The sequence below is a fragment of the Berghia stephanieae genome, chromosome 1 (assembly GCF_034508935.2).
Source record: "Berghia stephanieae isolate SIO BIC M18660-M18661 chromosome 1, UCSD_Bste_1.3, whole genome shotgun sequence".
Classification (NCBI taxonomy): Eukaryota; Metazoa; Mollusca; class Gastropoda; order Nudibranchia; family Aeolidiidae; genus Berghia; species Berghia stephanieae.
This window is the reverse complement of record NC_088360.1, coordinates 14,671,471-14,685,528: the sequence shown is the minus strand read 5'-3', so window position 1 is coordinate 14,685,528 and position 14,058 is coordinate 14,671,471. Positions and strand designations below refer to the sequence as shown.

Below are 14,058 nucleotides of genomic sequence, written 5' to 3'. Positions count from 1 at the left end.
GATGAATGAATGGATAGACGAATGACGGGATGGTTGGATGACTGGAGGGAAGAATGGATGGGTGAATGAATGAATGAATGAATGAATGAATGAATGGATGGATGGATGATTGAATGGATGGACAAATGGACGGACGGATGAATGAATGAATGAATGAATGGATAGATGGACGAATGGAAGAGTACATGAATGAACACATACAACCCCTCTTCCTTCATCTAAAACCAAACAAACTTCGAAAGTCATCTATCTATCTACTGACCCCCCTCCCTCCCCCCCCCCCCCCCCCCCCCCCCCCCCCCCACCCCCCCCCCCCCCCCCCCCCCCCCCCCCCCCCACGCCTCTTCACCGCCTCTCATTTCCATGCCTTAAAAAAAAAAAAAAAAAAACACTTAATCAGTAACTTGTATCAAATCATTAAATAATTAAAGTAGGTCCGAGGCGAGAAGCAAATCAACTGCCACAAAGCGATGTATAATGTAAATGTGGAAGAATAACACGCGTTCAAAATGTTACCACCCATCGTAATTCTTTTCCCAAACGCTACCTAATGAATCATGAAGACCACTGCTGGGGAAAGGGGGGGGGGGTCTCTCACTAGATATTCCATCAATACAAGAAAAGCAACAATAGCCCGGTATAACTACCGTACTATGCTTTCGCCCTGTCATTCACCCGGGCAATAAATTTAAATATCAACCCGCACTATACATCTGTGTGACGGTGTTTAAAAAAAAAATTAAAAATCGAGCTACTCCTTTTCTCCACTACGATTCGTAGTATGAAAAAGGAAACTATAGCAAAGGGTTGTTGTTGTCTCATTACAAACACAGACGACTCACTGCTACTCGTAATGACACTGGTCTACTACAACAATAAAAGTGAAACTAATTCATTGTAATTTATAATAAAAGTAATATATCTGTATTATATCATGTCAGTATTCTGTCCTCAACTTTGACTTTATGGGTTTTTTTTTTTTTTAATTGTGTGAACACAGTGAAGGCGATGATGATGATGATGATGATGATGATGATGATGATGATGATGATGATGATGATGATGATGATGTTGATGACGACTTACATCGTATCACGGACGAATGAAAACATCTGTTTTGCAAGCAGGCGCTTACTGGCACCGTTGACCTGTTGAAATAAACAAGTGTGTTTTGTTTTGTTTTGTCTTTTGGGGGGGGGGGGGGGGGTGTTTGTTTTTTTTTGGGGGGTTTTTTTTTCTGGGGAGGAGGGGGGTAAGAGGTTCTATAGTTTTGTTTATTTTTCTTTTACGTTTTGCTTGGTTGCAATTTTAGGAGGAAATGAATTCGTACTTTGAGTAATGCATAACTGAAAGCAATGATGTTTAATTTACTAGAGAAAAAAAAACATTAAAGAATATGGAATAAACAAATAAAAACAAGGGGTGTAAAAACAGAAACAGGTATGTAATTTGCTCGGTTGGATGGGTTGTTCCAAAGACTGCTCTCTGTATTGTATGCCTCGGCTTTTGTTCAAACCCACAGTCTATGGTGTCACCCAGCAGTATTGGGTAATTCTGATGGCAGGTACAATACTTTTGCAATCGACTCATGGCCATAATATTATAGTCATATAACATAACGAAGCAGACGAGCAATCGTTATTGTCAGTTGTTCTTGTACAAATGTATAGTTGTGTACATGGTGGCTGAATAGCTGTCTTGTTTTTTAAATAAATGGGTTGGTTTGCACGTGTCTGTGAGATAGATAGATATACAGATAGACAAGTAGGTAGGTAGATAGATAGATAGATAGATAGATAGATAGATAGATAGATAGATAGATAGATAGATAGATAGATAGATAGATAGATAGATAGATAGATAGAGATAGAGAGAGAGGGGGGGAGAGAGAGAGAGAGAGAGAGAGAGAGAGAGAGAGAGAGCGAGAGAGAGAGAGGGGGGGGGGGGTTAACAAAGATGTATCAGTGTAAAGTTACATATACTGTAGCAGTGAATTATGAGAATTATTAAGATGACATGAAAGAGCAAGCACATCAGAATTATGCGAAAGTTTAGCGCGCTGTGGAGTTAATTATTTGCATTATACAAAACATTCTGGCCCGTACAGAACTTAGCCTTATCTTAATTAAAATAATAAGGCAAATTTATACCGCAACTATTTCGCATACAAACAGTTCTGGGTGACTTTCCTATACAATTCCAATGTCACAAGTGCCGATACACAATATAAAAATAATAAAAATTGCTTCAGACATTCATAATAAATGATATAGCGATAAACTGTTACAGTACTTCAAATATTATTTTCTAATGAAAAGAGAGTTTTGATATTTGTATTAGAAGTGGCTTCGGTGTTGCATTGTCTTAGATAAAATGAGTAGAGAGCTCCAAACAATACAAAAGAGGGAGGGGGGGTGGGGTAGGGGATGAACAGAAAACATTTTGGATTCTCTTGGTGGTGGTGGCGGGGGTGGGTTGGGGGGGGGGGGGGGGGGAATAGGGCAATTAATTAGAGCCGCTGATCATATGATCTTTTAAGTTCAAGAAGGAGAATGTTTCGAGGTTTCATAAATGTGAAGGAACAGTTTTTCTTGATACACTTATTCTAGAAAAAAAAAAACAACAATTTCTTATCCAAATGGGTAAGTCAGCGAAGTGTAAAAACCATGAATGTGATATGATCTCGTCTTTTTTCCTACAATGATCCTTGAAGAATCAATGTGGACAGGTCGCAGTTTGTTAGAGAGACAATTTGGAATATTAGAGACACAAAAAATCAGTTAATATTTATCTATTCTGAATAAAATATGAAACAGGCGTTTTCGGGGCAGTGATGTTTTAAACCTTTGAGAATTATGAAATCTTATTTGTGCTTTTCCATAGCGCAAACATTCAATTTAAAAAAATTAAAAATGTAAAAGAAAAAAAAACTGTTCTTACCTTAGAGCTGCTAAATTGCTGATTAATTTAACATTGTGGTTGCCGAAGCCTGAAAAACAAGGAAACGTATTTCTAAGGATAAGATTGATAATCGGATAGCAAAACTCAAATAAAACGGGTGTGCGGAATAGAAATCTTGTTGAGTATAATATGTTGGGTTGAGAATAAGTCTTAGTGCAAGTCATCGTGCTTTTTTGGAAGGAAAAATTGCACTTGCAACCTAACACAATCCCGTCACTACCTGTAACCAAGTATTCACTCACACCCGATTCGAGTGAGATGGTATATGAAATCACTTATCCAAGGAAAAGACCACAAAAATATCAAATTTAATATTTTCGAAATCTAAATAAATAAATAAATAAATAAATAAATAAATAAATAAATAGAGGGGAAGGGGAGGAGCATGAGAAAAAAAGACACCCAATACATCAGAGTCATTACGACCCTGTTACAAATAATTGTTTAAAATGGAATGTTTTCCACGAGTACCATGACGACGCCAATGGAAGAAAACTCGTCATTTCATTATGTATTTTGTCTTAATCAACATCAAACTCGTCACGAAATGAGAGCCGCCGAGCGAAAAATAATAACTCATCCCCGCGTTATTCAATCAATTTGAAGGTGACAACTTTCAATCTATCCAGAGCAGACGTGCTGAGAACCTCATCAGATTTGCAACGCGTTGCCGCCATAATCTTCCTCTCGATCTCATCCCCAGATCACGTGTTGTGGTGGTCACATGTCGTGGATGGTTGACGTTATGTCGGATAATAATATACCGATATTCATATCTTTAAAAAATAGGCTTGTATGCTTATACACGTTAATGTCTAATGTCTAGATAATGATGCTCAACAAGATGTGACAAACGCTACCCCCCCCCCCCCCACACACACACACACACACCCACACACCTCCATCCCTAACTACCCCCCCCCCCCCCCCCCCCCCTTTCTAACCGAATCGCATCAATCTTAAAACATCGATCCAGTCCAACTTTCTCCAGGCGACTTGGCACGACATGGCGCGATGTTCCGACAATAGGTAATCAACATCGCCTTTTCATCACTCACTCTTAATACATTCATCATAAGGCTTATTGCCATCTTAACCGATATATGTATTGTAAATATCCCCTGCGTATATCGATAATCTGACAACAGTATTTAAATTATAGTCATATCTCGATAAGGCGCAGCGTGGTTCAGCGGTACGGTATTTGCTTCATACCCGAAACGTACCGAGTCACCTCGCCCGACTCAATTTGCAGCGCTGCACTGCGGCTAACGCCTGGGTTATTCTAGTAGTCTCCCCTTGGAATAAACCTTAAAGACAAATTTCCATATGGGATGAAAAGGGGAATTCAAAATTTTCTTCTTCTTTTTTTTTTTTAAAATTCAGAACCATCACAGCTTATCAACGTGGTATCTTAACAATTTGGATGGATGCGGCTATGTGGTCTGGTGGTATGACACTCGCTTTCGGATCGGAAGGTCCTGGGTTCGAGCCTCGCTCCACGCAAAGTTGAGTCCTTGGAAAAGACTCTTTACTCACATTCTCTCACCGTACTCAGGTGTTAAATGAGTAACTGGCCGTTAACAGCGTTGTCTTTGTCCGAAAAACTGTAATATCGCCTAACAGGCGTCATGTCTCGTCCTACATGTTAAACGTTGCTGTTGACCAGGGACCCCTTGTAAAGCGCTTTGAGCACGTTAAGTGGATATTGCGCTATATAAAAGCCCAATTTAAATTTAAATTTAATGAATGGACGGGGAAAGATTTTTTTCCCCATTCCCTTTTAAAAGTTTTATTCGATAAGTGATGATTCGATAGACGCCTTGTAATGCATGAAATATACTTTTTTTTAAATAACTTTATAATATCACATTCCCCGTGGAGTAAGTATTACATGAAACGCATTGAGTGGAAACCTTGAAAATGGGCTGTTACAATTACATGAGTCGTGGGTTCAACTCCCCGCGTCGCCTCAAAAGTTTCATTCTCTATTTCCCTTGGCACTGCTCAATTCATTCCATTTCTTGATATCATCAACATAAGAGCCTACTCCACTCAATTTTCTAAATAAACATTTCAAATGAACATCACTTATTTATCTAGATCTTCATTCATTTATTTATTCATTCATGTATTTATTGTTTGATTTATTTATTTAAACATTCATTCGTTTAGTTATTTCTATCTCAACAATCCAGAGAAACTCCTATTAATATTAACAGAGATATTCGGTATAAAGGAGCACGACTGTAGTATACCAGTAATCTTAAAATGAAAGACAAGACAAGAAAGAAAAACAAAAATCACATGTTCAGTAATAAATAGAAGAGGAAATGAAACATCTTACCGTCTTGTGTTAATTTCCTGACTGACGAAATACAAGACACATTCTGTGAATAAAAAGAAGAAAGAAAAGAGATAGAGAGGTGAACGAAATGGATTTGGAAATAATTGAAAATAAATTATACACACGATTCGGATGCAATAACTTTAATATCGGCAACAACTGCTATGTTTATCTGTGTCCGTGCAGTCGTGTGCTATGTTCACAACCGTTGGGATTCGTTCATTCATCTGTATAAGTGTTATACTAAATATTATATAACATTCGTTTCAGGCATTTTTTTAAAACATTAAAAAGTGAAGTAAAGTAAAGACCAGGATACATCGTTGTTGTACGTTGGTAGTGTGCGTGCGGAGTGTCCATAGACCTGCCATAGACAATTGACAAAACAATTGTGTGTGTGTGTGTGGGGGGGGGGGGGGGGGGGAAGAGGGGAGAAGAGATATTCTTCTGAAATCCAAGTAAAATAAATTATGTATTAACTACAAACGAAGTATTTTACACTTGTTTATGATAGGAATAGTCATTTCAAATGTTTTAAATAATATATTTGCTGTTACGGGTCAAGTACTCATTTTACACATGAGTGCGCTGACAGAATGAGAGTAAAGAGCCATTTCCAGGGTCTCAATTTTGCGCCACCTAGTACGGGGTACGAGCCGGGAACCGAAGGCAAGTATCCTACCACGAGACCACGAAGCGGCAAGATAAAGATAATAATTTGATTACAGAATCATGGACAACAAGCACAGCAGAGCGGACGTCCACAATATGATGTAAACTCAGGGATGGAACTCACTCTCTCTCTCACACACACACACACAGACACACACACACACACACACACACACACACAACACGCGTTAAACGAGATAAAGAGAATTGTTTTTTTTTAAATAATAAATCTCATGAAAAAAAAATGACAACCGTTCGGGGGACCCGACCATAACCACAAGATAGACTAAATCTCAAATCGTATCCCCATCGGCCAGACTGACCCTTGAGGATTGGATACAAACAAGTAGTAGAAAAGACGATAATATCATCATCGCTATCGTCATAATCATCATCGCCGTAATGATTACTTGATCCCACTAGTCCAAATAAAAGCATTATCTGATTGGAAAGCGATCAAAATAAAAGGAAGAAAGGGAGAAAAAAAATAAAATAGAATAAAAGAAATTTCGCTACAACGAAGACTACGACTAACAAGCCACACCGCGTTATGGGCGAGAAATTTGATTTACAACCAACACTCAATCTCTCTCGGGAACCTGATCTAAAACAATAGAGGGGTTTTCGGAAACAGCCGGGCAAATGTGGAAAACGAGCATTTCCCATTTGCAAGTGGCCGGCGAATGCAAACAGAAAAGAGAAAAAAGGTGAGCTACAATGGATATGGGGCCTTGGACAAAATTATAGTAGTATTAATCACCAGAGATTCAATTCCAGTCGGAACAAAGCGCTTCTCTTCGACTACTACATTGCACTATGATAGTCACCTTGTGTGGCTTCTACGTGTTTACGGATTATCAAGACGATGGCAGCGATGATGATGATGATGATGATGAGGAGGAGGAGGAGGAGGAAGAAGAAGAAGATAGGCACGATAATTAAACTCGTTGGAATCAGTTGGAAAGGGATGCCTAAAAAACGACACATTTAAAAAAATATATTTTTAAACTTTTATAAAGAATAAGAATCGATACAGTTCTTCTGAAGATAGAAAAGACGACGTTCGAAATATAAACGTATTGATGAGGAGAGGAAAGGGATATGGCTTATCATTATTTAAACTACAGGTCTGTTTCATCTATTTATTTGTTTATTTATTTATATATTTTATTCTATTGTGCATGTTTTATTTTTTGTTTTTCTTTATGTTTCGTTTGCTTCTTTATTTTTTTCAACATGGTGAAATAAATAGACATAAACACAGAGCTCTTAATGAAAATAAAATCACGCCTATTCAATAAGAAAACAAAATAGAAATAAATTTGTTCTACATCGACATGACCCTGAACATAATATTTTACCATTGAGAGCAACCAAGAAAGTTTAATTCTTTCGTATGCAATATATAGATTTAATAATTACGGTTTTGTGACGTTGAAATTACAGTGATGAGAAGTAAAAAGGCATGAAGAAAAATAAAAGGATAACAAATTCTAAAATAAAAACTGACGGCGGCACAACGACTTCTAACGGGAAAAATGGATAACACACGAGTGTTCAAATTTCCAGCAAAATTTAATTATGTAACTAATAAATAAATATATAGAAAATTAAATTTAAAAATAAAAAATAAATAAGAGTGATCTACCAAACGTAAAAATATACAAGAGACACACCGATACAATCTACCCAAACTAACTTTGCGATCGAGGCCTTGTTCAAAGCTACTGGGTACTAAAAATGTTCAAAAGCCAAAGACGTTATATGACCGATTAACTGATGGAACGATATCATAATTACTTGAATTAAGATCGCAACGGGACGTCATAAAAAATATCCATTGTCATTGTTATATGAAACGGAAAGCTATAGCGGGTTTCAAGATAAAGCAGAATTCAAAAAATAAAAATAATAGCATAATAAAAAGAAACGAACTTTAAAGAGAGATTGAACAAACGCGAGTACCAGTGGTATATAGTCTTCAGAGGAGGCAGTGAAGAGTGACAAATTCCCGAATGATTGAGAAAGGAAGTTTGGCAAATACAAACACAAACAATCACACTCGAGAGAAGAGTGGAAACGATCGACCACTAATCCACCGCCACCAGTTGGTTAGCGAGGAACACCTAAGACAGACCAGGGAACCCTATTGAATTCGTTTGTACACCGAGCAAGTTATCTGCCTGTCAGCACTTCCTGTTTCCAAAAGCCCCATTGTCTCATCTCCTCCGGCTCACGGCTCACACCTCCAAGAAGTCTTTTATTCCCGTAGGTCCCGCGGGAGAGGTTCCGGGAGCCTTTCCATTAAACGGGTTGGGGGAGCCTTGAGACTCGGAATGAAAAGCCGATCAGAGCGTATCACCGTGAACGGAGAGAGTGAGTGTCGTCGTCTTTGGCCGCATCAATAATTCAGCAGTGGAGTAACGGCTTAAGGAGATGGAATCGGTTGTGTTACAATGACCCCTCGCCGATTTAAATGCTATTTTGCCGTCATGGGGTGGACTCGGTATTGTTTATTGAAAACTTGGCCAAGATTATCTTCTCATCAAACTTGCATGGCCCTGTGGGTGAAAACCAAATGGCTCGACGACCACTGTATTAATTCTTCCAAGAACCGAAGTGTGAAACCCGTTCGTGTGTGATGCCAGAATAAGATTTGATAAAAGGAAAAAATAAATAAAAGAAAAACAAGAAGAAGAAATGGAAGGGGCAGATAAGAAAGGAGGGGGGGGGGGGGGGTTATGACCAATCGATTCTTAATGGTTTTATAACTTATAACGTTATGGTTAAACCAGATGCCTAATAGACCCGAAGGACAACTTGTTTGTTGGGGGAGGGGGGAGGTTTGGGTTGATTTTTTTTTTTTTTTTTTTTTTTTTTTGTATTTGTTATGTAATTTAATCTTTGTTTGTTTTGTTTGGGGTATTTATCTTTTTTATTTTATTTTTTTTTTTTTGTTTGCCTGTTTTATTTTGTTTTTGTGGGATCATCTTGTACATTATCATCTGGCTTAATAATTACCCAAACCTAACCGTGATGAACTTAAGACGGAGTAAAGATAAAGGAGGAGAGAGAGAGAGAGAGAGAGAGAGAGAGAGAGAGAGAGAGAGAGAGAGAGAGAGAGAGAGGGGGGGAGGAGAAAAAAAAAGAAAACAAGAGAAAAAAAAAGGAAAACAAGAGAAAAAAAAAAAAGAAAGAAAAGAAAAGAGCGAAAGGCAACACGTTTTGTGCACACAATGTATTGTCCTATTTCAGAAAAATACAATCGTTCTTTTGGTACGTTTTACGTGAAATTGAACATTCTAATGATTACTATTACTGTTATGGACGAGTAAGCATTGTCTTTTTCTTCTTGCTGGGGAGAATTAGCGGGCGGTGTGATAAAAAATGAGGTGGAAATTTAAAAAGAACAAAGAAAAAGAAAGAAAAAAAAAAAAAGAAAAGAGAAGGATACAAGCTCCTGCAACAGATGTGAGCCATTTCAGAAGTGTGACCCCATTGAGGAAAAATTTCCGCACTCGGGTGTATCAAGGATATTCTAAAGAGATGTTTGAACACGAGAGTGATAACAGAAGCTTGTGTTTTGTTTCTTGGTTTCACCTGTTGTCTTGACGGGATGCAAACAATGATGACATCATCATCACGAGTAAAATGTATTGATAAAAAGGTTTGCACTAGCCGGGTTGAAAAGATCACGACTTTTTTACACTTGTACACAAGCCATAATGAATCTTTTTTTTCTCTCTTCTCTATTTACTCTTTTGTAACTGAAGTGTAACTTCAGTTTTGTTAACATTATGTACCTACCCACTCTCTCTCTCTCTCTCTCTCTCTCTCTCTCTCTCTCTCTCTCTCTCTCTCTCTCTCTCTCTCTCTCTATCTCTCACACACACACACACACACACACACACACACAATCCGTTTTAATAACAAAATCACGTCGCTATATCAGAAAGTAGTCATACTCAAACAATACACCAAATTATGAAAGTGAGATATTTGTGAGCAGAAACTGGTGTAAGATAAAGATCTTAAAATAAATACATTAGAAATGTCATAATTAACTACATACGTTAAACTTAAAAACGGGACTTAGATGTGACACCGCTGTAAGCGAGGTTGTTAAACGTTGTATCAGATATTTCCTTACTTAAGATACACAATCTAAATACCGGAATTCAAAGTGGAATCGTTAAAAACGGTACGTTTTTGTATCCGATGACATTGTTAGTGGGTCTAATGATTTCAACTTTAACTCATGATTTGACTTGTGTTTCTAAAAAGTCAATGTGGTAAAGCACTGCTAAAGTGTGACACTCGTGAACCATCTTTTCAATATCGTTCCTCATATTTCATCGCCGATATCGGGCTCTTCCAACACATCAAACCATTCATATGGAACATTTATATAGAACATTTCAAAGGATTTACCATGCTCAATGCGCTTCACAACGTTTCATTCATTCCCCCAGCAGGCCACATGGAGCAATATTTCCATTTCATACAATAAATACCAATAGCCTATTTTGGCGTCGTTTTTTTTTAGTACTAACTCTCTTATAATTAACCACACCGCATATAGACAGGTATTCATTAACATCCGAGTTGAATGATGCAACATGTGTTAATTACCTAACCCAGAGAAACAACGTCGGGATCAGAACTTTCTGCGATCACTGAATCACGGTCACCGACAACATCAAACAGCGCGTGACCTTTGCTTTGTTTGTTTGTTTTTAAGGGTTTTACGGCACTCGCAACACATTTAGGTCATATCCGCGCCAGTAAAAAGGAACAAAATTGGAAAGTAAAAACATTCTAGATATACAATTAAAAGGACTAGAGGAAAAAGTAAGACAAAGGGGAAATGGTTGAAAAGGGAACACATGTAGATTCCAAGGGCACACTATCAGTGTACTTAGTTTGAGATCACCTAAAAGTCTCACCCAGACACAAGCACAAGATCCCATTAAAGGGAATACACTCGAATGCATACAAATCAAATGTTTAAAAAAATTATAACAGAACATAGAGAGATGATTTACAAGGAAAAAAATATCATCTCCCAAAACTATACCTATACATTCGACTGTTTCCCTCCCAGCCAGGGTCAGGACAAAACTCATTCCAAGACAAAGACAGAAAGCAATTGGAAAACAGATACAGGGGGATAGAAGACACAGCAAGTACCTCGCTGACCACTTTGGGAGGTTGGGAACCCCACCCAGTGCGTGACCTTTATGTGACGAAAACAGAAATCGTACCGCCGAGCAACCAAGCTTTGCTTTGAATAGCCCGCTATCTCAAAGGTACACGTCAATGTAAATGGATGATTCTTATATTTCTTTCATATTCAAAAACTGAAACATTGAGGTTAATTGGTAAATACACAAATCGGCATCCGTCTTCTCGATAAAACAGAGTAGACAGAAACAAAATGAAACTTTAATCCCTTCTCGGGTGTGCAACATCGAATGGGGTAATCACAACCTGAACTCCCTCTCGCCTTCTTTCAAAACAAACTTTAACAAATCCGACGGCAATGTCATTTTCACTGAAATAGCTTTTTCTGTGTCAATAATACAATTCGTCATAAGCCATCGAACAAACTATGAACACATTTCCTGCATAAATGAAAACCTAATCTACATACTGGAAGAAAGCAAATGCGACAATTGAAGCCTATTGCAGACTATAAATCCTGATCCGCCACCAAGATCCCCCTCCTTGCAGCTGGTGAGGGGGCTTGAGCCACACAGGAGGGCAAAGGTGTAAACCCCGGTTGACCGTCACGAGACCATCCCGGGTATCGAGCCAACGAGCCACATGAGCTGCTCGCCCCCGGTGGATGACTAAATTTGATCTAACCCGGTGCCCGTTTTTTGTTTGTTTGTTGCTTTAGGTCTCTTCCAACACAATTGAGGTTATATGAGAGACCGCTGAAACAAAAAAACAAGCAATCCAACAAAAATAGTACAAATGTAAATCAAAATCATAACCTGAAGATATCATAAGCTAAATAATAAATAACCAAGAACAAACAGGCAGAAGATTTACAGAAAAAAAATATCCCCTGTCAAAAATACAATCACAAACCAAAGAAGCAGGATAGGCTAGTAAAGAGAAGAAGAAACGACATCACTATCGGATCGTACACCCATGCGAACATCATAGGTATATGATTCAAGGGTGATGCTCCCATCCAACCACCCGCTACCCGGTGCCCGAAAAGCAGCCCTATCCCGGGCGCCACACTACTATCTTCATGTCGATTCCAAATCAGTCCCATCAATGGCGAAGCGGTCTGCCGCCTAGCCAAATAATACCGCGTTCGTGTCGCCAGGGTCGTCGGCACGTTCGAGAAAAAGCAAGCGTCCCTCTCATCAATCGATTCGCGACCTGCCGATCGGAAAATGCGACGGCGGGGATGGCGAACTGACGCATATATTGTCCCTGAACGTCGAGAGCCAGAGTATGGCAAAAAATGAGCTTTTATCAAAGCTATTGGCCGCCCATAGGGTAGACATCCTCCTGCTACAGGAGACCCATCTTTACTCAGGCGCGCAATCTTCCCGATTCCAGATCCCAGGTTACACGGTGGTCTAACGCGAGGACACTTCGAGGCTCAAAGGAGGGGTTAGCGTTTACGCTAAAGAGCCATCGAAGGTAAGGGTCATTGAGAGCGTAACAGACAGCAAAGGGGTGAACCGAATTTCCGTGGAAGTAGGTGGACTGTGTTTGCATAATATCTACAAACCACCTAGAGCGACTTGGACTACACCACCGGTACCGGTGGTCAGCCATCCTTCCATCTGTCTGGGAGACTTTAATAGCCACCATCACGAATGGGGCTACCAAGACTGCAACGAGGCAGGAAGACAACTCCGCTCATGGATGGACTGTAATGATCTACACCTAGTGCACGATCCTACAGCCAAGGGTACCTTCCGGGGTACCCGCCATAAGAAGGAGTATACTCCAGACCTCACCCTCGTTACGAAAGGCGCGAACGGTGAACCGCTGCAGGTGAAGCGAACAGTCCTCTGGGACTTTCCGCATAGCCAGCACAGGCCAGTTCTTGTCACAGCTGGGGTGACAATACCGAGGGTGCAGTCTCTCCCACTTTGCAGATGGAACTTCAGGAAGGCTGACTGGGAGGAATTCAGTTCCTATATCGAGCAGGTTTGCCCTGCCATTCCTCCCAAGTCCAAGAATATAACCAAATTTAGCAGGCTACTGGGTAAGGGCGTTCAACGCTCTATTCCACGGGGCAAACGGAAATTCTACACCCCTTGCTGGACAGCAGAGTCGGAAGAGCTGTACCGAGAGTACCAGCAGACCCAGTCCCAGGACGTAGCCGGTAGACTACTTCAGTCTCTGGCAGAGGGAAGGAAGCAACGGTGGCAGGAGACCGTGGAAAGTCTCGACTTTACACACTCCAGCCACCACGCTTGGCGTTTGATAAAGAAATTGGACCCAGATCGGAATTACCCGAAGGCTGCACCGGAGTGTGAGGCAGACACAATTGCCAAGAACATTAAGAGCCGTAGCAAACGGGTCCCTAATCAGGCTTTTGAGTGAGGTGTCCGCAAGGTGTACCGTACGATTTTGGACTCATTACCTGCGGAGGAGTCGGATGGACGACCCCGTTCAGTCCCTGAGAAGTGGGTGCAGCCATTAGCGAAGTGAAGAACGGCAAAGCAGCAGGAATAGATGGTGTATATCCCCATATGGTGACGCATCTGGGCCCCATGGCACGGGCCTGGCTGGCAGAGGCAATGTCTGACATCCTTGCAAAAGGAAAGCTTCCACAAGTGTGGAAGCATGCGAAGATAGTTGCCATCCTGAAGCCAGGGAAACCGGCGAAGGAGGCAGACAGTTACAGACCCATATCGCTGCTGAGCTGTCTCTACAAATTGTTGGAGCGTGTTCTATTAAACCAATGGGGGCCGGTCCTAGACGCTGCCCTGCCACCCGAGCAGGCAGGCTTCAGGGAAGGGAGGTGCACCACGGAGCAGGTCATTGCCCTTACAGAGCATATTGAGCATGGGTTCGAGAGAAAACAGCAAACAGGTGCT

At 40.2% G+C, this 14,058-nt stretch overlaps 1 protein-coding gene across 1 annotated transcript in view; it reads right to left on the bottom strand.

The window, feature by feature from the left end:
* The window catches only part of LOC144968723 (dihydrolipoyllysine-residue succinyltransferase component of 2-oxoglutarate dehydrogenase complex, mitochondrial-like), a 30,400-nt gene that overhangs the window by 7,209 nt on the left and 9,133 nt on the right, over positions 1 to 14,058 (bottom strand). The window contains exons 2-4 of the mRNA XM_078907343.1: positions 5,309 to 5,351; positions 2,941 to 2,989; positions 1,087 to 1,148 (exon numbers count right to left, since the gene is read on the bottom strand). Coding sequence (XP_078763469.1) covers positions 1,087 to 1,148; positions 2,941 to 2,989; positions 5,309 to 5,351 — 154 coding nt within the window. The remainder of the gene's footprint in view (positions 1 to 1,086; positions 1,149 to 2,940; positions 2,990 to 5,308; positions 5,352 to 14,058) is intronic.